This window comes from Macrobrachium nipponense, chromosome 42 (genome assembly GCF_015104395.2).
Source record: "Macrobrachium nipponense isolate FS-2020 chromosome 42, ASM1510439v2, whole genome shotgun sequence".
Lineage (NCBI taxonomy): Eukaryota > Metazoa > Arthropoda > Malacostraca > Decapoda > Palaemonidae > Macrobrachium > Macrobrachium nipponense.
The window spans coordinates 11,333,961-11,356,099 of NC_061103.1; the positions used below are offsets into that span (position 1 = coordinate 11,333,961).

Consider the following 22,139-nt stretch of genomic DNA (forward strand, 5'->3'; position numbering starts at 1 on the left):
TTCATAAATCTCTCCATTCATTGTCGTGCTCTCTGGGAGAAAATATAATCCCCCACTACCCCCATATCCACTGAAACATCCCCATACCATCACATAAGCTGGATGTTTCACAGTCTTGACTGTGTATTTTGATGCATAGCGGTTAGATCCTTGGGGCCTCCTTACTTTTTTGCCAGCGCTACGAATAATGTGGAAGTTAGATTCATCGCTAAAAACTACCCTTTCCCAATCCTTTTCAGTCCACTTCAAATATTTTCTGCAAAAAGCCATCCTTTTTTTTTCATAGGCTTTGTGAGGAGTGGCTTCTTTGCTGCAACACGACATGGGAGACCAAGGTCTTTCTGCAATCGATGTTGCACAGTCCGTTCAGATACGTTCCTAAGCAGATCAGGGTTTTGAGACTTCAAAATTTTGGCTGGCATTCATGGATGCTCCATAACAATCCTTTTTAAAATGTTATCCGTTCTTTTTGTAGTTTTTCGTGGCCTCCCTGAGCCTTTCTTCCGCTTCAGTGATGAATCAAGGTCTCCTGTCTTGGAGCGGTTGCACCAATGAGACGGTGCTTTTAGAGATTCCCAGCTCTCTTGCAATAGCTGACATTGACTTGCCAGTTTTCCATAGGGTCACAATTTCTGCTTTCTTAACCAAGGATAAGGAAGTTTTAGCCATAATTCATTAGCTAGCATGCAAGAGCGCCAAATGTAGCGGTGATGAAAGCGTGAATGGGGCAGGAGCGCATACAATGACAGCCAACCTTTGGGACAGCTTGAGTATCACTGAAGTGCATTAGAACTCATGGTACCGAACAGCGAGACAATACAGGCTGCCAGACGAACGATAAATTGGGGAAAAATATAATACTTCCTCGGGCGGAAATCGCAAGAAAAGTCCGAACGCTTATTACAGTAATATATAGGGAGTCGTTCGCTTTTTTCTTTTTTTTTGCGCCGACTGTATATATATATATATATATATATATATATATATATATATATATATATATATAATATATATATATATATATTATATATATATATAAAATATATATATATATATTTATGTATAATATTTATATATATATATATATAAAAATATATATATATATATATATATACTATATATATATATATAAATATAATAAATATAATAATATATATATATAAGTATATATATATATATATATATATATATATATATATGTATATATATATATATATATATATATATATATATATATATATATATATATATATATATATCTATAATATATATATAGATATATATATATATATATATATATATATTATATATATATAATATATATATATATATATATATATATATATTATATATATATATATATATCTTATATATATATATATATATATATATACATATATATATATATATATACATATATATATATATATATATATATATATATAATATATATATATAATATATATATATATATATATATATATATATAATATATATATATATATATATATATATATATAGTATTATATATATATTTTATTTTACCAGCGAAGGGCGTCGCCCCCCCAGCTTTAATATTTGGGATGCGTTTTAGCCATAGCATAAGGCGAACTGGTAACCCTCAGTGTCTCTCTCTCTCTCTCTCTCTCTCTCTCTCTCACAAGGTGATCACTGGCATAGCCTTCTCTCTCTCTCTCTCTCTCTTTCTCTCTCTCTCTCAATTCCATCAGGTCATCAAATTAGAGTCGGAGTTACAAAAAATATATACGTTTTATTCAAAGCAAAGTATTAGTTGAATAATTCAAGTTCTTACAAGATAATTAATGGAATGATAATAGTTCAAGTCTCACAGACAACCCCCAGTATTTAATAGTCTCAATCAGTAATTAGTCACACCAATTATCTCTTCTCCAAAATATTATAGTTCCCTCCACACAGGACACTTAACCCCCTCACTAGAACACTTGGCCCCCTCACTAGAACTGCCCATTACAGCTTGGAAAATCACTTAAACAAAAATACATTATAGAGCCATTGAGGCTCTTTCTCCCCAAGGCAGCCGTCTCCCTAGTTCTTGGCTAAACCATGCCAATATGAATAGACATAGTTCGTACACGTACACACGAATTCCCAATCTTTGTCAACGCCCCAATTAACTGGTCACAGCCAGTTTTCAAAGGCACCTTGAACAAGCCCTCACGAACTCACATACCCACAGAAAGAACATTGACCTGCCTAACCCTTAAACGCCGACTGGACGTATTTTACGTCGACATACAAAAGTTTTTTTAAAAATTCGCGGAAAAATACTTTTACGCCTACCAGCCAAAAACTCTTGAATCACGCGCCTTAGGGGATGCTGGGAGTTCACGGATCGAGGTGTTTTGTTTACAATCGTTACGCAGGCGCGCAAGCGCGAATTTCTTTCTTGCCGCACTAAAACGTATCTGTGACACATCTAGGAAATTATTTTGTCACTTTGACATAATTTTTGTACCATTTTAAATTAGCCGTTACATGGAGTATTATATATGAAAATGTGTGCATTTTTATGTAGAATACAACAATAAAATACTCATGATTGTAGCTTTTATCAGTTGTGAGATATTTTCATATAAATAACGATAAGTGCCAAAATTTCAACCTTCGGTCACCTTTGACTCTATCGAAATGGTAAGAAAACGCAATTGTAAGCTAAAACTCTTATATTTTAGTATTATTCAATCATTTACCTTAATTTTGCAACTACTTGGAAGTCTCTAGCACAATATTTTGATTTATGGTGAATTTATAAAAAAACTTTTTCCTTACGTCCGCGCGGTAACTCTTCCGAAAAAAATCATACATGCCGTTTTGGTAATGTTTGCACCATTTTAAAATTAGCCGTTACATAAAGTTTTATATATGGAAATTTGCACAATTGCATGCACAATACAACTAAAAACAACCCATGGTTGTAGCTTTTATCAATTTTGAAATATTTTCATATAAAAAATGACAAGTGACAAATTTTCAACCTTTGGCCAACTTAGACTCTACCGAAATGGTCGAAAAACGCAATTGTAAGCTAAAACGCTTATATTCTAGTAATATTCAATCATTTACCTTCATTTTGCAACAAATTGGAAGTCTCTAGCAATATATTTCGATTTATGATGAATTTGTGAAAAAAATAACATTTTCTTTACGTCCGCGCGGCAACTCTTCCAAAAAAATCATACGTGCGATTGTGGTAATGTTTGCACCATTTTAAATTAGCCGTTACATAAAGTTTTATATATGAAAATGTGCGCATTTTTATGTAGAATACAACAAAAAAATACTCATGATTGTAGCTTTTATCAGTTGTGAGATATTTTCATATAAATAACAATAAGTGCCAAAATTTCAACCTTTGGTCAACTTTGACTCTACCGAAATGGTAAGAAAACGCAATTGTAAGCTAAAACTCTTATATTTTAGTATTATTCAATTATTTACCTTCACTTTGCAACTAATTGGAAGTCTCTAGCACAATATTTCGATTTACGGTGAATTTATGAAAAAAGTTTTTCCTTACGTCCGCGCGGTAACTCTTCCGAAAAAAATCATACATGCCGTTTTGGTAATGTTTGCACCATTTTAAAATTAGCCGTTACATAAAGTTTTCTATATGGAAATGTGCACAATTGCATGCACAATACAACTAAAAACAACCCATGGTTGTAGCTTTTCTCAATTTTGAAATATTTTCATATAAAAAATGATGTGACAAATTTTCAACCTTTGGTCAAATTTGACTCTACCGAAATGGTCCAAAAACGCAATTGTAAGCTAAAACGCTTATATTCTAGTAATATTCAATCATTTTCCTTCATTTTGCAACAAATTGGAAGTCTCTAGCACAATATTTTGATTTATGGTGAATTTATGAAAAAAATAACATTTTCTTTACGTCCGCGCGGTAACTCTTCCAAAAAAATCATACGTGCGATTGTGGTAATGTTTGCACCATTTTAAATTAGCCGTTACATAAAGTTTTATATATGAAAATGTGCGCAATTTTATGTAGAATACAACAAAAAATAATTGAAGGTTGTAGCTTATCTCATTTTTGAAATATTTGCATATAAATCACGATAAATAGAAAAAAATCACGTTCGGTCAAATTTAACTCTACCGAAATGGTCGAAAAACACAATTGTAAGCTAAAAATCTTACAATCTAGTAATATTCAGTCATTTATCTTCATCTTGAAACAAATTCGAAGTCTCTAGCACAATATTTAGATTTATGGTGAATTTAAAAAAAAAAACTTTCCTTCCCTCCGCGTGCGGATTCTCCGCCACAAATCTCCGAAATGCGTACGTACCATTCTCGGAATATTTGCTCCGTTTCATATTAGGCATTTCATAGAGTTTTATATATTAAAATGTGGGCAATTTCATGTAGAATAAAACGGAAAATATTTGAAGGTTGTAGCTTTTGTAATTTTTTAAATAATTGGATATAAAAATATATATAAAAAAATTCGACATTCGGTCAACTTTAACTCGTCAGATATGGTCGAAAACTGCAATTGTAAGCTAATACTCTTACAGTATAGTAATATTCAATCATTTGTCTTCATTTTGAAAGAAATTGGAAGTCTCTAGGACAATATATATATTTATGGTGAATTTTTGAAAAAAATATTTGTTTACATCCGAGCGTTACGAATTCATGCATTATTTTGTGATAATATTTTCTCTGTGTTGCTTTTATCGTTTAACAATGTGTTATATACCAAAATGATTGCAATTTAGTGTACATTACAACGAAAAATAAAGTAACTTGTTACCTTTAACCATTTTGCGCACAGCGAGATTTGAATACAATTATATATGAAATTTCGTTTTTGCGCTATCATATATTGCATTATTTATATATGATAATGATAATTTTTTTCATTTCTGATGATTGCATACTAAACTTCAGCCAATGACAAAAAAAGGAGCCAAAAATGAACTCTTAATCTTGAAAACTAAGCGCGCTGTGATTTTTTGAAAAAAAAAAAAAAAAGATTTTTCCGCTTCCGCGCTCACTCCGAAACACCTCCGGCACACGGGAGACAATTTTTATTTTACCGCTTCGGCTTTTAAGGGCTAAGTAAGCATCTTAGTATCACACCATCCCAGAAATGATTTATCAGCTTTCTCCAGGTTGTCGCTCGGACTCTGTCTCCATGGGTCCATGGGAAGTTAAATATATGATGAAATCCTGTATTATCCTTTTTACATATATATATATATATAGTATATATATATATATTATATATATATATATATATATATATATATATATATTATATAGTAAATATATTATATATATATATATAATATAATATATTATATATATATAATATATATTAATAATTAATAAATATATACAGGCGGTCCCCGGGTTACGACGGGGGTTCCGTTCTTGAGACGCGTCATAAGCCAAAAATCGTCGTAAGCCGGAACATCGTCAAAAATCCTAAGAAAACCTTACTTTTAATGCTTTGGATGCATTGAAAACTATGTAAACTGCATTCTTATGGCATTTTTCATCAAAAAACCTTCAAACATTGATTATTTTGCATTTCTGGTGTCATATTTCATCTCCTAGATGAGCGTTGTAGGTGTCGTAACCCTGGAACATGTGTCGTACCCTGGAAATAACGTCTATTGACAAGCGTCGTAAACCTCGGAACGTCATAAGCCGACACCGTCGTAACCCGGGGACTGCATGTATGTATGTATGTACGTAGTATGTATGTATTGTATGTAGTACGTTACGTATGTAGTTAATGTATATGATGATTATATATATAATATATATATATATATATATCTATATATATTCTTATATTATATATATATATATGTATGCAAAAAACAGTAGTGTCAATTGTTTAGATAAATTACAAACATTGGAACAGACCAGACAAGCTTAATGCATCGTAATATTACCGGCTGCAGTGGTGAGATCGCGAGTGCACAAATGACCTGGATTAAGTTGAAGTATATGATCGTGACATCAGAAAAATGCAGTTACATGAGTACATCAGTGTGTGTCCTAAATAGGACGTATACATTTATTTCAGAGGTTCTGAAAAGGGAAATGCAGTGCGATACTTAACATGATTCATGAACTTTAACATTTCATTTGAGATAATTGTGATTTTTGCAGATGGATTCGGAGTGTCACTATCTAAAATGAATTCTCTAGACGTGTATTTGAGAAAGACTAATGGGGGATATTTGACAGTGAGAATAAGTAGTGATAGTGCTATTCAATATGATTATGCTGAACAGTAATGGTATCTCATGGTTTGGGATTTTAGATTTATTTTATTTCATTTTCATGTTAGCTATTTTGGGGAAAATAAAGACTATTTTTCATATTTCAAGGGTTTGAATTAGCCTAAGATTTAATGACTGATTTCAGCTATGCAGAGAGGGAAGGCAATGGGGACATCGAAGGTAGGTCATGTTACCAGCTTAGGAATTTTCTCCTTTTAGTTAAAACAGGGTCATTGTGACCCATGTAACATGTATAAAACAGCAAATTACTAATGTGAAACTTTATAGATAAGTTATCACGTATAGGTTATTGTCTAGTTCTAATTAATTGTTTTAGGTCTGCTAAAGCTAGGCTAGCCTCTATCACCTAGCCTATGTTATTTTTCAAATTAATGTAGATTATTTAATTCCCTTTTAAAGGTATGCAACTGATAGCCTACAGTTAAATATACAGGTTATATAAATGGGGAAAATGTCTGTAGCCTTTTATCTAATCCTAAAGTCTGGTGTAAACTTAGGCTCCTGCCTAGGCCTAGCAATAGTCTAACATGATATGTCCCCAAAACTTACCTTAATTCAGGTTAATGCTTAATCCAAGCTATATTTTGCTTACCCTTAAGGATACATAATCCTACATTACAGGCTACAGACAATATCTACTACAATCTAGCCAACATATTCTCACTGAATTGACGTAGATTGTAGGCTACTGCCCGGTAATCTATTGCCAACATCGTTATCTGACCAGATTATCCATCATTAATAATAATTGTGGATTGTTTCTTTAGATTAAACTAACAAATAGAATGATAAATTCTTCAAAACAACTTCTGCTTCTACAAACAGCTAACGATTGCAAATTCTAAGAAGTGCTGATGTGTACTGATGAAAAAGTTGGTTTATGGCTTTACATGCACATTAAAACCATTGTTCCATGGTCTAAACTAAAATACTTTTATGGAACCTGAAATTACATACAAAACTTTCAAGTTGGAAGTTTCTATGAACTTCGGTAATGAAATCAATAAGCGAAGAATGAAACTCTTGGTGCTAACAATCCTAAATCGCTAGCGCCGACGAGTACTTGCGAAAAAACAACTGTTTACTGTTTTTCACTCACACTAAAGTCATTGTTTCATATTATAAACTAACAATATTTTTAACTGAAACTTAAAAATTGTACACTTAGCTTTCAACTTATATGTTTTCATGGACCTTGGTAATGAAATTAATGGACAAGTGAAGACCGAAATTCACGGACTTAGCCTAACGATCATAAATTGTAAAAAACGTCAACGAAAAAAGCCGACTGCGGCTTTTTACTCACAATAAACCATTGTTCAACAGTTTAAAATTTTTCAAACTAGAACTTAAAACTATGCACTTAGCTGAATCAATAAGCAAAGAATTGACTTTTCTAAGCTCTGGTTTCTTGACTGACCAGAAAGGGAATTGTGTCTTGATCGGATTTTGATCATATATAAATTATCACAGTGCGTATGCGCATAACCATTTCTTCTTCTTGCAGTTTTGGCATAGGAGGAAAACTGGGTAATAGCATTCACTGAAGATAATAGAAAGGGCCCTATTATCCTGAGTCCATTTACACTCTATCACATGTTATAGTGTTTATCATTTCAACACATACCCGGCCATAAGACCAGTTAAGAGAATTCTTTGACATTAGTCTGGTCACCATGGAGTTCTGCTGGATAGACCATGGAAAGGGTACTCCTTGAGGATGAGAAAGTGACTGCGCTATCAAAATAATAATGATTGGTAGATATATGATTGGCAGATATGAAAAATGAAAAATAGATTACTATTTTTCCTTTCTATATGATGTTTCTGCCCAAGTTAGTTTAAGTCAATCTTATGCTTCAAAAGAACTATAATGTTAGCTACAAATCTCAATAAAATAGCTAAATAGGAACAAAACAATAATATGCAAAATCCCAAAAGGAATAACTTATAAAAAAAATTTCTTAAGAAACTGTCATGCAACAATAACCATACTATATAAGCTACAACTACTGGTCTAAACTGGAACTTACCTGTGGATGAATGAGTTTTCTTGAGGATGCCTCGTGGGGGAGGATCTGGCAGGGATGACCGTCGTCTTTCCCCAAACGTTTTATACAATTCTGAAGGACTCTGAATGACAGCCGAGGAGGAGTCAGTCTGATCAATATTTTCTTCTGGGGTGTCTCGAGCAGATGCTGGATCCCATTCAATAAGGGGTAGGGACAACTGCTTTGTTGTATATTTTATGCGATAAGTACTCTCACTATTGTCATCTGGGATAATGGTGAACAGTGGTCTTGTATCATCAGCCCATGAGACACGCCGTTTATTTCGTTTGTACAAGACAGGGGTACCAGATGCACTTAGTTCTGTATCCTCAGTGCCAGTTGCATGCTCAGCACCATCATCAGCAGAATAGATTTCCTCCGCAGTTTCAGAGTGCCTTATGTATCTGTCATAGTCATCTGCGTCTTGACTACCACCAGACCTGAAAAAAAAAAAAAAAAAAATTGCAACATCAGGATCAAACAACTGTACTGTAAATCATATCATAGACTGTACTGAAAACCATAGTCTAATAAAATAAATTTTTAGTTAAAATATTTTTGAAATTATTATTATTAGTATTATTACTGAAAGATATTGCTGCATCAGCTGCATTTAATTTGTAAATAGTCTTCTCTATTTTTCTGATAAACTGCTTTCTCTTTGCTATTACAACTGGTGAGTATTGTGCCGATATGATTCATCAGGAGGAGTCAATTTCAGAGATATTGTTCAATTAAGATTTATTTATTACAGAACGTAAATAAATAAATCAAGACATAAGTCAATGTTGGATTTAGTCAAATTCTTGTAGTGGCCAACGTTCCCCTCGGTATCATCTGAGTATGATCACGGCAGTGGGTCAGAGTAGACTGTCTACTCTGAGCCACTGCTGTCAGAGTACCATTTGTCGAGTTCTGTCTTGATTACATTATTAATAAGCCCATAGGGATACCAGTTGGTGACGAGTACCTAGGAGGATCTGTCCAATTTTGTGTGTGTCCAGCCAAGTGGAGCATTGGGAACTCCCTGTTTCTGTTGAGGCACATCCCTAGGTTCGTTTCCTTTGTGTAGACAAGAGGTACAAAGGCAGTCTTCTGTCTTGGTATCGAGGAAGGGGAGCCGATCATTAGTACTGAATTCCACAGTGCGTATATGTAATTCAGCATGCTGCACAGTTTGAATATGCTACAAAGGGCTGCAAATTCATCCTCACTGTCTGCTTACGAAGATGTTGTCGATGTAAATATCTTGCATATTTCCAGGGGCTGCTGGATCCGCTCGAAGACCCTCTCTTCCATGATGCCCGTGTAGAAATTTGCAAACAGTACTCCTAATGGGGAGCCCATAGCAAAGTCATCCTTCTGCCCATACATGTGCCCTCTTTGGTGAAGAAAGGGGCCCTCTTCGTGCAGATATCCAGAGAGCATAAAAGGAAGTCTCAGGAATAACCCCGGGGAGTGTCAATGAATCCCAGTAGACACAATCGAGGATCAAATCAATGTTTTCATCAACTGGCACGTTTGTGAATAAAGACTCGACATCTAAGGAAGCAACAGTGCCAGAGCCAAGGGAGTCTTGAATTGCTTCTAAAAACTCAGCCGACGACTTGAGGCTGTAGCTGCTAGGGACGTACAGTCGGGATCTGATTCTGTCTTTTTGCTAAGGCGTTCAGTAATAACTCAATCTTACACGATTTGAGATGCACAAATTCACAATAGAGCAAACTTTTCATTGGAACCTAACTAATTATCATACACAAGTAATTCACAGACACAGGTATACAAATGCAACATTTTCAAATTCTGGAGAAACCCTGCAAAAGTGTTTGTTCAATTTTTTGTAATTTATAAGTTTTCAAGCTTTTATGTGAAAATCAAATAACATTAAATAATAAAAATAATAATTTATCTCTCTCTCTTTTACTGAAATGAGAGCATTTTTATGGAACATGTAGGTACTATGTTTATTAATATTTTCAAATAATAATATAAATATTTTAAAATAATAATACTACTAATATTAAAATACTAATAATATTAAAAATAATGGCAGAATTCACACAATTAATTCTATACAAAATTCTTTCAATTCTCCTTACGATTTGTCTTTCTGGCATGCTGTCCAATATTCATCGTGCTGTAGGTCGTCAATGGAATTTCAGGTCGGTGTTACCAAAGGCAACGGGGTATCAGGGACAGGTTGGTGTCTTTAACAGGTATACAGTAGTACCTCGAGATACAAATTAATCCGTTCCGAGGCGCCCTTCGTATCATGAGGTTTTCGTATCTTGGACCACATTTTACATGTAAAATGGCTAATCCGTTCCAAGCCCTCCAAAAACACCCCAGTAAATTTCATAATAAAGCTAAATTGACCTATAAACAATGAAATACTACAACAATTTGGACCATTCAATACCTAAATTAATAACAAAAATGCAAAACCTGTAAATAAAGTGTATATTAGTGTACATGGTAACAAGAAATATTACTGTACATAAAATGTGGAAGCTGACCTTTCAAGTGAGGCTATCTCCGAAAGTGGTGGCAGAGGAGGAGGAGGACAAACGGCAGATACGCACACTTAACTTTACGAAACACATAAAAAAATATCAGAAAAACAAACTAAACTTTACAAAACACATTAACAAAACTGTAACACTTAACTTTACAAAAAACTTAAAATAAAATTTATTTTCTTTTTTTGATTTTTACATTTCTTTTTACTTTTTTATACTTTACGTAATTTCAATTTCTTCACCACCGAATGGATGCCAGTCCGTTTACGGAATTTTTCGAACCACCCATGAGAAGCCTTGAACTCTGGGGTTGCCGTTGATGTCCCCTCTCCGCCGTCGTTTTCGGCTTGGGCAATCAAATCGCCGAAAATAGCGATGGCCTTCTGGCAGATTGCCGTCTGGGTTATCGTATCGCCATCGATTTCTTTGTCCTCAATCCATACAAAAAGCAGCCTTTCCATTTCATTATGCACATGGCTCCTCTTGTTGGACAAAATAGTCACGCCCTTGGAAGGTGTAGCTGCTTTGATGGCTTCCTTCTGCTTAACGATGGTGCCTATCGTTGACGGAATTTCAGCCGTATTCCTTAGCGATCACACTCAACCAGAAGCCAGCTTCACACTTTTTTATTATCTCCATTTTTGTCTCCATAGAAAGCATTCTCTTCTTTCTGTGAACTTCAGCAACTTTCTTGGGACCCATGACTATACTGTACGTAATTAAGTTATGTAGTACGTATACTAATTAGGTTCTCACACAACACAATAAAGTAGCACAACGAAATCACTAACGAATTTACGTTACTAAACGAAATCGTTGGACCGAACGAATGCTGCATGCGTACGATAAAGATTCTGGTACGAGGTGGCCGGGGTAGGGACACCACCACGTACGTACGTATAAGATGCATGATGGGAGGGATGCTGTCCAATAGGAGAGAAGGATCTCATGGCGGTGGCTAGCATCAGGAGGATGGTGGCGAGTCTACTAGAACTAAAATGGCGGCGCGAAGCGCGAGTTTCAAAATTGTTATCGGGCAAATCTCGGACTTTCAGAAACCTTTCGTATCTTGAAAACTTTTCGTATGTAGACCCGTTAAATTTTTCGCATTGGCTTTCGTATCTCGAGTTTTTCGTAAGTTGAGCCTTTCGTATCTCGAGGTACCTCTGTACTACAGGTGTGTCTTGTAGGTCGGGAACAAGCCATAGTCGTCAGGGGTCTATCCGGTATTCCTTATGCTTTTTCTTCTTTACAGGTTTTTCCTACAGGCGTCTACATGTTTCGGCCACCTCGTTTGTCCATCATCGGGATGGGATTGCTAAGTGCAATAGTCTGTGTCAGATGGATTCATGCTATTTATTGCATTCGAGTGGAGGAGACAGGTACCTCACTTTTTATTGGGCAATATCTGTGATGTCACGAGCGATGTCATCAGAGGGCCGGCTGCTGATTGGCTGTCCTCTTTGTGGGCGGAGCTTCATCCTTATTGGTGATGGTGGAGGCCCCCCTTGAAAGGCGTGCTACTAGGTCATCCTCAGGGCAAGAGCCTGAGCTTTGATCACCCTCAGGGTTACTAGGGATGTCCCCGAGGACAGCCTAGTAGCCCGCCCTTCGAGGGGACCTCCATCATCACCAATAAGGATGAGGCTCCGCCCACAAAGAGGATAGCCAATCAGCAGCCGGCCCTCTCATGACATCGTTCGTGATGCCACAGGTATTCCCCAATGAAAAGTGAGGTACCTATCTCCTCAAACCACTTGAATGCAATAAATAGCGTGAATCCATCCGACACAGACCATTGCACTTAGCAATCCCGTCCCGATGATGGACAAACGTTAATTACAAGAGAGAGAGAGAGAGAGAGAGAGAGAGAGAGAGAGAGAGAGCGCTCTGAAATTCGAACCAACCACAACTCTAGGGACATCACTACGCACTCTCCCAACAGATAACCTCTAACATGGCTGCGTATGAGCACATGTGGGGCAGATGTACGAACGTTTGTTGGTAGGGAATCCAGAACACTCAAAATAGAATGAAAATCCCTCGGAGTCAAACTCCTGGAAGTACCAGGGAGAGGGGCAGGCAAACACTCCTGCTGCACCAACTCCACGCTCACAACCTTCAACCTCTTGACAGGTGCCTTGAGATCCTTACGGTGACAAATAAGCCCTGGAGAAGGAGAAGCGGAAGCACCTGCAACATGAGCAGGAACGAGGGAGGTTGCAACACACTCTCGACTCGATGCAGAGGACAAAGCAGCCATTACAGACTGCACAGGGGAAGATACACTAACACTCTCAGAAACACCAACACTTGGGGAACACGGGCGTGCTGCCCCTCAATCGCAAACGAAGAAAGGGCAAAGTCCTTAACCTTCCAACGCTTGATACGCCGACGCGGCAGAGATGGGGAAGACAGCACTGGCTCCTTACGCAATCTTTTCGCTGGAGGCGGGGGAGATGCAACATGCTTGCTTCCAGTCCTCCCAGCCGACATGGCAGCAAACTTATCTTCTAAAACACAGTCCAATCTCTTAAGAACCGCCTGGCATAAAGCCTCAGACAGATCAGCAAGAGAAGGGGCCAACAACATGGAAGGGAGATGCAGCGAACTGGATGGCAGAGACGACTGGGAGGGACATCATCGATGGAAGTGACATCATAAGCGGCAATGACGTCAAGGCTTCCCCTCGATCCAAACGGAAGCAGATGCCACTGGCGGAGGGATACAAAATGACTGACCCTATGACGTCACTAGCAGGGCTGATGCCACAGCTTCCCTCTTGACTCGAAGAAGTGGCAATCGTCACTGGCTGAGCAATACAAAATGGCTGACCTTGGCTACCTACGAAGACGAGGCCAGGAGGAGGGGGGGGATGGCCTGGACAGCATGAGGAGGGGGTTAGCAAGCATCCATGAAGTGCATCAGCAAACCCTCCAAGGAGGGTGGACTCCATTGACCAAGCGTCCCCCAAAGTGCCGCCATTTTGGACACCTCCGACACTGAAATAAAAGACACTCATGAAAAAGCCTCCTCCCTCTCGGGAATCAAATTAACTTCCGAGGAAGAAGGGGCGACATTACATAAATCAGCCTGAGGACCTCATGATACTTCCAACGACGAATCGGTGGAAGAAAAGGAAGGGGACAAAGGCACAACACTAGCATGGGGTGTGACAGCAGCAGGAGACGAAGCATCGGGAAGAAGAGGAGAAAAACCCTCCCATGAAGGAAGAGTAGAAACCCTATGATGCTGCCTCTTACTATAAAATAACTTCCACTGCTCTCTAGGCCATGCACAGCACTCTGTGCAGGGATTCGTTATTGCACAAACGTTAGAGCGGCACCTACTACAAGTGACGTGTGTGTCGGTTGCAGCCGAAGCCAAAAAACGAAAACATGGAAAACCTGGAGTTCAGGGGCACACACGTTGACGAGGCTGAGAAGGAGCAGAAGAAGCCATAATAACAGCACACACACACACACACATACTCAAACACAAGCGAAACGGCCAATGAACCGGGTAAAGGCTGAGAGAAGTCAACCACAACTCTCGTCCAGGCAGTTTAAAGAAAGACTGATGCTGTGGCATGATCCTTGACCACTCTTCACCCGATATACACTCGTGTTGCCAGATCTCACAAGATTCCTTGCTTTCATCTGCAATTGAACTGGATCCAGCTAGGTGATAGAAATTATCCTATGGTTAAGACCGAATTTTTGTTTGCGTATGAACAACTAAAATGACCATGCATGCCTCTGCCCCCTCATCATAAACACTCTGCAAGATGATATTGACAATAGAGCATTGGAAGAACTAAAAGCTTTACAAAACCCAAACTATAATGCTAATAGCAAGTTATTATTGCCAAAAAACCTAAAAGACAATGGAGAGCATGTTCTCAAAAACCTTCAATAAAACAAGGGTAACTGAAATAATCCTACTGTATATTCTAAGGGGCATTGTAATGGTAATTGCTTTATAGCAAAGAAAGAAAAAGGAAAGGAAAACGCATCTTTGAGAAGTTCTGCAGCAAGGAGGCATTCGCGCATGTATTGGAGGCGCTTGTTCTCGTGATTGTTCTGGAATCGTCGGGCGTATTGGGGAACGAAACAGGTGCCGAAGTGATGTGAGAAACGCCGCGATTTCTGATGTAATACTTCGTCCAGATCCTTCTAAGAAGTTCTAGTAATCTCGGGAGCCTGTGACTTCGTGCTCCGCCTTCCCCGTAGGCCACGCCCCCAGGTCACCGTATAAATACGACTGACGAAATAGGAGGAAGCAGATCATCAGTAAGAGCCACAGATCAGATTATCAGTGAGAGATCAGCAGCAGAGATCGTCAGAGAGAGATAAGAGAAGAAGGAACCAACGCAGGATCAGAGAGGAAAAGTTGCTCGAGAGTTGGTTGAATTCTGGTCAAGTCGTCATCTGGAGAGGACGACCGAGGCATTTCGACGTAGAGCAAGACTTCAGAGAAGAAACGTTCTGCAAGAGGTTTAGAGAAGTTCCTGCCCTTCGAGTATCAAGAATAGACATTATTTTCTGCAATACGGAGTCAATTCTCCTTTTGTGAAGCCATCGCTTCGAGTCTCAAAATTGGCCAGCAAGTATTTGAATTACCTCACTTCTTCCCCAGTTCACACATTGTAAGATTTTGCCTTTTTTATGTAAACAGGAGATACCATTCTGCATTTATCTTTGTTAGTAAGCTTGTAAATAAACCTTTGTTGTGTTTGTGTATCTTTCTATATTCGTATCCCCAGTTTCAACTGTTGGTGTTGAATTCTTTTTGTTTATCATAATATCGAACTTGGAGCAGACCTCTCTAGTCGGTTTGTAACAGGCATGAGGGCACACTTATTTGCATTGGTAATGAACAATATTTCCTTTCCTCCAAACAGAATAAAAACTTCTGAAAATAGTACATAGTATCTTGGAAGCTATGAAATCAGCAGTCCTACTACAATACATGGGAAAAATCCTGTTAGGGTCTATGCTGCTGAAACTGTCAAGCCCCAGAAGAAAGGGTTTGACTTCTCTAGCTCTGAAGACCATTGAATACAACTTAGGCTCTGGAAAGCATGCCAGGCAGCATCAAGGAGTCACCACACTTTTGTCACAAAGACATGAGCCAAGAATTCCAGAATCCATTTAGGGTCATATACAGCACTTCAATCAGTACACCCAGTGGTAACTGAGGGGTAGATCTTCACACTCTCAATATAATCTCTTGGTTTTCTTATAGAAAACCTGAGCTTGATTTCCAAGTTCAATCTAATTATGCCAAAAATTTTTAGCTCAATTGTTCCTCCATAAATGATAAGCTTCTTGTTTTTCATGGCAGGCAAGCCGACATGCAGCATTAAACCGTGGCTTATCTTTATGCCGAAACTTGAGGATTTTGGAAGGAATTCTCCTCTAGATAATAGTGTTAAGATGATCATTTAAACACTTGATAATATTCTGATTTCCTTTAAACATCACTCCAACTGAGCTCAATAAGAATACCATCCCAACTAGCCTTGGTTTTCAAGTATACGTTTCTTAAAAAGTTAACATGAGAATAATCTGATCCATCTCCACATTAACCTTACTCTAATATGATCAGATCAGCCCATAAGCAAACCTACTCCAAAAGATACAATTCCACAACATTTGTGAATAAAAGGTCTAGATGGTTGCCAAATTGATATGTGGGTTCATTTATTAACTGCTCTCAATCAGAAATAGTGGAAAAATATAAGGCAGCAATGCTATGATTATCTGTGGCAATAAATGAGCTCACTCATTCAGTGTGATGAGCACTGGAGCAGTGATGTAGCAATGGAAGGGAAAGTGGAATATTGATGTAAGATAATGAAAAGCAATGCCGAGTACAGCCATAATGACATATTCATAATGATTACATTTAACAAATGATGAAGCTATTTGCTTATCAGGTAGGTAATACACAAAACAATTATGGTTAATTACATCTGTATGAAGCAAAGAAAACTAGTATATAGGCTAATGTCCCCTTAGGGACTATTACTAATATCTACAGTCAGTAGAATCATAATGACTGACTACGGTTTCAAACTACAGTATTGATATTAGCGGATTATGTTGTAGATAATATATACAAGCCTTTATGTTTTGACATTTCCATAAAAAAGAGTAATGTATTGTTACTTTCAGTAATAGTTACTGACAATTAGCTACTAATAATAAAATCTGGTAAAATATTCCCAAGACTGAATTTACTGTGTTTGAATTTGCTTTTTATTACAGTGTATTACATCTTTTATATAACTACATATTGGAAAATAAAGTTCCTGAACACAGAGCAATATATTTCATCGCATGGCTTTTATGTCTTTTGAGTGTAATTCTATTTCAAGAGAACAGACCAGTTTGTATTCAAGTTTGCAAGTGAGACTGCTTGTACACACCAAGAGTTTTCTTTGGCAGGTATTTTGAGAAAAGTATCTTATACACCAACAAATATACTAGTACTCATTAAAATCTGACAATTTTCAACTAATGATAAGTGCTACCGAATTCATGGGAGTGGACATGGAATACAGGTATTTGTTGACTGACACATACAACACAATACCTTTTTATTTTTCTGGAAACCAGCATTTTGTTGATTGATTTGGAAACACAAATTTATGTATGGATTATAATTTCAGCTTAAGCAAAATCAGACAGCTTGCATGACCCTATTTTTATTTAAATTCCTTGATTGATGACAATTTCCCCTTACTGCAATTAACAAAAGTAGATTTTACATGTTATCCTCATAAATATTTTCTTATAATTAATTCCAGTTTTTAAATTCTTTTATATGCAGTTCCTGTTTTGAAGAATTGGTCTAAAGAAGTTTGCATTGTTTTTCTTCTCTTTTTGCCATATATGATATATGAGACGATAACACTGGATAGCATCGCTAACGATTGTTGCTAATTTTGAGAATCTCCCAGCATTTAGGTCTTGATTCTTAAAAATAGTTAAAGTTATCTCTATAAGAGAAAACCCATCAGCCATCAACTTCGTTTCAAACTTCTCTAAAGGAAGAACTACTACTTCTTCATGTTCTTCTGGCTCCATTAAATCTTCATTCATCTGAATGAGACTCAAACAGCTCTTCAAAGTCCTCTTTACCAAAGTCAAGCTGTAGCTTTTCACCTATGTATATGTGACTGTTAACGATTCCCTTTGCGTCCTCTTCATGATTAAATCCTCTGAAGTTGTTGACAAACTGTGGGCATAAAACCTTCCATGCTCCATCCATGTTGATCCCACTTGCTTCACACCATGCAGCACCAATGTTATTGATACAATTATAAATGTTATATCCCTTCCAAAAGTCATGTAAGGTCCACCAGGGTCATTCCCTTCCTTCAACGCTTGCCTATGAGTATGATGGGGGTAATATTTCTTGAAATTGGCAATTATGCCTTGATCCATTGGCTGAAGGAGTGAAGTTGTATTGGGGGTAAGTACACAATTTTCACACCTGGATGGAAATCATCTAAGTGTGGTGGGTGCCAAGGGCATTATCCAAGATTAAGAGAATCTTCAAAGGAATCCCATTCTCGCAGCAGTATAGCCTGACTTCAGGAACAAAGTGATGGAAAAACCAGTCTTCAAATATAGCATAAATTACCCTGGCTTTGTTACTGGACATCAAGATTATGGATGGAGGGCTCTTTGTGATATTTTTGAGTCCCTGTGGATTTACAGCACGGTACACAAAGAGCGGTTTTAGCTTGAAGTCTCCCAACCCTGTCACCCGTCAGTAAGGTTAGAGCTGCCTTCTATCCCAGCATTGTCTTCTCTACACGGTTGATGTATATCTTTCTGGCATTTATTTTTCCAGAATAGACCTGTCTCATTAATATTAAACACTTGCTAAGTGCTATAACCTTTTTTGTCAATGAATTCCTTGTGAATCTTGGTTAATTTTTTGGCTGCTGCTGTGTCAAATCACTGCCTCACCACTCACGGACACGTGATGCAAGTTAGCAAATTTTTTAAAGTTTTAAATGTTTCAACTGCAGCACTTTCACCCTCCTTAGCCTTCACATGCTCAAAAAGGCTTTTAGCCTTTTCCTGAATCAGCATGAGGCTAAGAGGTACAGACCTTTGTCTCTGGTGTTCCATCCAGATACCCAGAAGTTTTACCATTTCTTCTACCAGCTTTCTTCTTCTCTTGATTATAACTGTTGACTGCTTATGACAGTACTTTTCACATGTTCTGTAATCCACTCTTTGTTCTTAAAGACTGAGCCATCAGTTGAACCTTTCATATTATACTCACATGCTATATCCACTATTTTTTCACCACTATCTAATTTCTTTATAATTGACAACTTAGTTTCCACAGGGATACCTTGCTGCTTTTATCACTGCCACTATCTTCACTTGCCTTACACTTGTCTTTAGTTGTGATAGATAAAGAATGGGCTACATATTTCACAATAAAATTACAGGAATAGCTTGGAGCAAAACAGAAAATATCTTACCACTAGTGTAGATACAAGAGCCTAAGGCAGTAGGTTGGCATGGGCTACATGCAGTGCAGTGTGGGTAGTGGCAAAAATAGTAACTAAGCTGAATAGGAATGCAGAACAAAATCTGAACTTACAGGTGCCAAAGGGGAGCACTCCAAACACAACTTTAATTTATGATATGTTTGTTCATATCTCTAAATTTTTGTAACTTGAATGTTTGTAAGCAGGGTGCATAGTATCTGTACACATAACATTTTCAATATTAGTCGGTACAAACTAAAGTTTATCTACTTTCAAATGAAATACAGTAATACAAAAAATAACACTACAATTTACAAGAATTTTGAAAAATTATTGTGTTTACAATTAAACTTAACAAATCCCAGCTGGGGCCAGAACAAACATATGTTCAAGAACCACTGCATTATTGAAATGTAAACTAAATTAAATCTGATGATAGCTACTGTATTTCATAAGATCAGATCTGATTGTTTTAGCAAAAGTAGCCGATATTCAATGCTATAATAAACAACCAAAACGACATTGAAAATCCTAAATGTTATAAAAAAACTCAAGAAAGTGGAAAAACAATTTACTTACTCATCATCTTCTTCCATTTCCAGTTGGTCTAATCTTTTCATTAGATTTTCATAGGCTTTTTTGTCATCTTCATCGAGCTTCTCGATGAAATTTTCTTGTGATGTCGAAGCACCAGCTTCAGGTGTCTCCTCTTCAGTGCGACTCTCTTGATCAGAAGATTTTCTTTTTTCATAATCTTCCGCCAGTTTCTTTCTGTGCTCCTCTGAAATAAGAAAAACAAGGGGAATAAACTAAAGAGTCAGTTTGGCATCTACCAATAAATAAAATTTACAATTTCTTATATGCTTCAGAGAGATCTAAAGCACATCTGAAAACCAGTGAGAATAAAGATATTAATCAACTTTTTAAAATGCTAAAGCCAGAGAACAAAAAGGTTTTTACTCATTCTAATCCTAAAAAGTGGTTAAATACATAATTATAACTCAGGTGTATATTGGATGTACAACCATAACAAAATGCGGTGAATGTTTGATCATCAGTACCATGAATGTTAAGAGTACATTTACTTCCATTTCCATACCCCCTAATAAATCTGTGTGCATCACTACGTAATGGAAATTTTGGAAGGACTATTTCATCACCTATGAAAACTGTCATTATGTTTGTATTCATCATCATTCCAGGTTTTACATTATCGACAGTCTTCAAAGTAATCAAGCATGCATTTCTGATACCTTCGAATACTGACAAAGGATGACTTTGGACAAATATCTGACTCCCCAGAAGGGACCATACAGCTTGCACATTACACTGATGAGAATGCTGAAGCTTCCCTGCATCATCCGTTTGTTCTTAAGTTCATCAATCTACCTTTGTTTTTCATCCATTTCACTGGGTCTCCTCCCACCAAGCCACACTGGTTTAAAGGAAGCTACCTAGTATAACTACCACAACAATTATCCCCCAAAGCCTCCAATGCTTTCAATTTTCAACTTCCCCAAGTTTTAACCTTCCATTTATGAACACATCTTTTAGGATTGAGCTGTGATAACCTTTGTGAAATATGACTTAAGGTCTAATTAAATTACTCTGAGGACCAATACAATCACAAGGTATTGCTATATTGACAGTCTAAATAGCTCCAATGGCATAGGTTAATTCAATACCATTCAAATACAGTAACTAATGAAAATTTTAATATAGTAAATGTGAGGCAGAATGAGTGCCTTTGTATAAAAAAAGAAAAAAAAAGATAAGCATTGAACAATGGTAAAACAAAACTTCTAAAATCCTGTGCAATCAGTGCTTACAAGGCCCTGGATAATTCTTTGTTTAATAAATTAGTGTTTTAAAAGGTTAAAAATGCCCACTGAAAATCTAGGGGTCAATAGCTTTAACAAGTCTAATAAACTTTGAAATTTATAGAATGTTACAGAGAACTATATTTACCAGAAATTGAATGTAATTCCAAGCTGATTCCTTCTAATAATGGATAATACTCTAATCCCTCATCAAGGATGCAATTATATTGTGAGCACATAGGATCAGCAATATCTGCCAATGTTAAACAGTGTAGAAGCAGATATGACCTGAATTTGTTAATGATTTCACCGACTTCCCTTCAATTGTAAGCATATGTATGTAGCATCCTCTGGTTATTGCCTGGGGTTCAGGATTGAGGAGGGGAGGAAGAGGATGTTGTTGAGCATTTTTGAGGCATGGTGAGTAGACTGACTTATGAGTCAATGGCAAATGAGCAAGAGCATGCTTTGGAACATGATGTTCTGGAAGAAGAGTCAGACAACCCTAACAAGTTGAACATCAAGTGTCTCCTGTGCACCTGTGTATGATTTGAAAAAGGTATTACAATAATCATATGATGGAGGTTTATCAAAGCACTTAAAGTATTTTCAGATTAATGGGACTGACAACTATACAATGGGATGTTGGAACACATAAGACATGTCTGGTAGGAGATATCTCACTTCTTCCAAGAGCAAACCGTAATAGCTACCCCTTTTGTCAACTTTTCCTCTGCACATCCCAACTTTCCTTTGTCTTCAAAATGGACCTATTTGCTCATCCAAACTCTCAACATAATCAGTGCCAACCAGTAAGTCTTACAGTCCATGGCTCTCTCAAGTCATCATCAGAGCTGATAACTCTCAACGATGGTAAGGAAGGGGAAAAGGGATACTATACT

General features: G+C 37.0%; 1 protein-coding gene across 3 annotated transcripts in view; it reads right to left on the reverse strand.

Annotated features, from left to right (window-relative positions):
* LOC135212974 (unconventional prefoldin RPB5 interactor-like) overlaps window positions 1-22,139 on the reverse strand; it is a 224,808-nt gene that overhangs the window by 72,535 nt on the left and 130,134 nt on the right. For all 3 annotated transcript variants that reach the window (XM_064246735.1, XM_064246737.1, XM_064246736.1), the window contains exons 5-6: window positions 19,997-20,198; window positions 8,360-8,817 (exon numbers count right to left, since the gene is read on the reverse strand). In XM_064246735.1, coding sequence (XP_064102805.1) covers window positions 8,360-8,817; window positions 19,997-20,198 — 660 coding nt within the window. The remainder of the gene's footprint in view (window positions 1-8,359; window positions 8,818-19,996; window positions 20,199-22,139) is intronic.